At 41.3% G+C, this 3,600-nt stretch overlaps 2 protein-coding genes across 2 annotated transcripts; one reads left to right on the forward strand and one right to left on the reverse strand.

Moving 5' to 3' along the window:
- The first annotated feature begins 734 nt into the window (after positions 1–734).
- LOC109015097 lies at positions 735–2,330 on the forward strand. Its single transcript, XM_018997580.2, has one exon. It carries the CDS (start codon positions 996–998, stop codon positions 1,203–1,205), a length of 210 nt encoding a protein of 69 aa, XP_018853125.1. The 5' UTR covers positions 735–995; the 3' UTR covers positions 1,206–2,330.
- Positions 2,331–2,402: 72 nt separating this feature from the next.
- On the reverse strand, positions 2,403–3,600 carry LOC109015095. The gene is made up of 2 exons (XM_018997576.2): positions 3,023–3,600; positions 2,403–2,755 (listed from the first exon to the last, which is right to left on the reverse strand). Exons 1-2 carry the CDS (start codon positions 3,384–3,386, stop codon positions 2,736–2,738), a joined length of 384 nt encoding a protein of 127 aa, XP_018853121.1. The 5' UTR covers positions 3,387–3,600; the 3' UTR covers positions 2,403–2,735.

Genomic DNA, 3,600 nt, shown 5'->3' on the forward strand with positions numbered 1-3,600 from the left:
ACTGCCTAATATGTAGAGAAACGAATGAGACGAATTTCCTTGGTGGTGAAGGAGATGGGGGATGCTAAACTTGGAGAGAAAGAAGAGAGTGGGTTTAAAAGAGAGGAAAGGTATGTAATGGTGGTGGGGTTTGCTTTTTTGGAGATGGAAACAGACACCTTTTCTTGCATTAGCTTCAAATAATTGTTCACGACAAGCTTCTTTTCAATTGCTTTAGAGATTGATGAAGGTGGAGTCTTTATTAAAGAAATCATGCATAAAGAGAAAATTAGGATAAGTGCATCAGTGCATGTGTAAAGGTGTTTTGAATGCTTCGTCGTTTGGTTTAAGTACTTACAGAAAAGAGCTAAACGCGTGCATTGAGGAATGTAGGTAAGGAATACAGCAAGTGAAAACCGGCAGAAAATTATTTGGAAGAAATATTATACGGACCTAAACTACAAGTCTTCCACTCTTCAGAGTTCATAACTTCAAACAGGTTTTTGAAGTGAGCTGATGCCAAGAATTAGGAACCCTAATTGGGCTGATGTAATGTTGGACTTTGGAAGCTAAACCCAGATTGAAGTATCAAACAAAAACCTAGGAAAAAGCCCGGCCCAAATCCCATATGCAAGCCCATCGCCTTGGAGTTCTCTCCAGTCTCCGTACTAAAATACTACTAATATATGTTGCATTGTCGAAAAATATATTTATTATCAACTTATTCCCTGATTTAGCAAGACATAGCCGTCCAATCGAGAGGAAAGACGCCAGATGAAGCCGAACTACTGGGTTTGTATTACATTGATGTCAGTGTTGTGTTGCGTCGAATCCAATGTCAATCAATCTGCCAATTCTGGACTCTTTCTCTGTCTTTGAATTTCTCACTTTGTCCTCATCGTGTGGCTTTCTTTCTTATTTACGAACCCAATAACATAAATGGTCTCTCTCTCCCCCACTGCTCAGTCAATTGGTACTTGCTTCGTTTCCAGTGGCTTCGGGACAACCGAAAAGAGATGGCAGATTGGGGGCCAGTGGTGATAGCTGTGGTGCTGTTTGTGCTGTTGACGCCAGGGCTGTTGTTCCAGCTGCCAGGCAATAGCCGAGCGGTGGAATTTGCAAACATGCAGACGAGTGGAGTATCCATATTGGTCCACACCATCATCTACTTCGGACTCATCACCATATTCCTCATTGCCATTGGTGTTCATATCACCACCGGATAATTTTATGCATCTGTAACCCCACCTCTAGTTTCTCCTCCTGATTTTGTATCATTTTTTTTTATCTTTCAACTAAAGTCGGTTCATCAGCAAGGTAGTTAGAACGAAATGGTGTTGTACTTCGTGTGGCTCCTTAGCACCATCTCTGAAATATCTTACATGCCTTTGCTTGAAATTTGAGAAAATATTTTTTGGGTTCTGCCTATTATATCAAAATATCCCGCAGCTCGACTTTGTATTATCTTGTAAGTGCTGGTCAGGCAATCAAGCAAGAACTGCGCTGCTGTCTTATCAGCACAAGAAGAAGAAAAAGGAGGAGAAGGTGGTTTGCAAAAGTTGTATTACATATTTAATCATTCCATTCATCACAACGGCGGAGAGAGCATGACCGTGGAAATTTCAGATGGTCTCGAAAAGTTAGCCAAATTTTCTAGTAGTGATAAATCAAACATGATCCCACAATCAGACGAAGCAATGGTAACCAAATTCTCTATGAGAATCTAAAAGGAATGGCATCAACCAACCAAAAACTTCAACTTTACAAATCTTACCTGTTCTCCTGTAAAAGATGTGGGCAATTGTGGCATTCAATCGTGCATTTCTAGCAGAATGGAACCATACTACTGGAAAAAATTGACTGCGACGCAATTCAAAATCATTCACACAGTGCGATTTTTACTTCAGACCCCCAAAACCCACCCTAACATCAACTTTGAACTTTGAAGACCCTTTTTATAGGTTCACAAATAACAAGCAACAATACTTCCAGCAACTGCAATTCACAAAAAAACCAATTGAGGTGTTTATTTGGGTTCTTTAACAAGAATGTTTCCAACTAGACAAATTTAAACTCCACCCTAAATCTACGCCCCTCGTACGAATGCTACGGTTTAACATCTACAACGCACCTAGTGTTAACAACAATGGCAGACAACGTGTACCCATCCACCCAGACCACATAACGTACAACTGAATGCTTGACATCTTAATCGCGTGACCGAATTCTAACTTGGTCTACTTGGGCATTTCTTATAAACAATAATACAGTATTAAAAGCCATGCTCCAACCGTCTAGTTGCAGAAAAGAACAAAAACCATCACAAACTGAAAAACCCTTTCATCAAGCATCGGGTATCACATAGCTTGTTAGGCAGTCAATGAATTTCTTAAAGGTCATTCCTGATGAACTCGTGAGCAATAGGATAAAGAGGAATACTTAGCAATTGCAGTGACTAATATGATTCCATGTGGAGATTCTTTATGAATGATAACACCAAAACGTACAACTACAAAAGGCCGAAAACGAAAACCCTGCAGTTAAGTGGCATGAGAAATGCACTGCAAGAACTATGGGACTCCCCAGCCAAGTCGGTACGATCCATTAATAGACAGGGCCAGCATAAACATTTCGATACATTGTTTTTTGCTAAAGAAAAAAAAAAACTATCCTACTAATATCTTGTTCACAATCTAGCTAACCTCAAAAATGCTCTCTTGTTTCTGGCTTTCCCACGCTTCAACAAGCTGTACGCCTCAACTTTCATAGCTCCATGCTGGTCCAATTAGCACCCGGAAAAATAGTTAACAGGGTGGCTCTCTAACCGTTATCCGTATAAAATCAATACAAACGCTTTAAACGGAACAAACAGATAATCTACACTAGGACTAAAATAGAAACCTTAAATGAGAGATAATGTTGATGTTAATTTTAAACTTTTGTACTAGATTGGTTTGATAAGCGAGCAAAACAAAAAGAAAAATGACAAACAAAAAAGATGAAAGAAGTAAAGATATGGTAAAAATGAAGTAGAGGTTCTTACTAGGGACATAATCATTCTTGTCTGAGGCGGCGGGGCAGAGAATGGAGCGGCCCAGTTCAGATAAATTGTAGACGATCCCAGCGAAGTAGAAGAGGAAGACAAGCCCAAAGACCAAAGGCATCAGTATGAAGCCAATGAAGAACGTGACCGATCCGAAGAGCATGAGAGTCACAGAAATCCCGAGAAAAAGTGAGCCGAAAGCGGCGGGAGACGAGGTAGGGGCCTGTCTGGACGACGAAGCCTCCAACTGCCCGCCTGAACGTAGGGTCGGAAGGGGAAGGACTAGGGGAGGGGATGTGAGGAGGTGGATGATCATGGAGCAGAGCTCGTAGAAAACCCTGGATTCGGGGTCTTGATCTCTCATGGTACTTGGGAGGAGGAATTCCTAGCTTTGATTTTTGCTTTGTTCAGACTCCGACTCTCAGAGCATTCACGAATCCAAAAACCGAAAACTTTATCTGTGACGTCGTGACGATTGGGAAGAGTGCGTTGGGGAGGAGATTTGGGAAGATCGAGACAAGACGATAAGCACTGACCGGTGGCACGGATCAGAACAGAGAGAGAATCACAAGTGTGCA

Source organism: Juglans regia, chromosome 1 (assembly GCF_001411555.2).
Source record: "Juglans regia cultivar Chandler chromosome 1, Walnut 2.0, whole genome shotgun sequence".
In the NCBI taxonomy this organism is placed as follows: Eukaryota; Viridiplantae; Streptophyta; class Magnoliopsida; order Fagales; family Juglandaceae; genus Juglans; species Juglans regia.

Coding starts and splice junctions, on each gene's coding strand:
- LOC109015097 (XM_018997580.2), top strand. CDS start 996: ATGGCAGATTGGGGGCCAGTGGTGATAGCTGTGGTGCTGTTTGTGCTG.
- LOC109015095 (XM_018997576.2), bottom strand. CDS start 3,386: ATGAGAGATCAAGACCCCGAATCCAGGGTTTTCTACGAGCTCTGCTCC. Junction 2,756..3,022: donor CAAGAATGATTATGTCCCTA/GTAAGAACCTCT, acceptor TAATTGGACCAG/CATGGAGCTATGAAAGTTGA.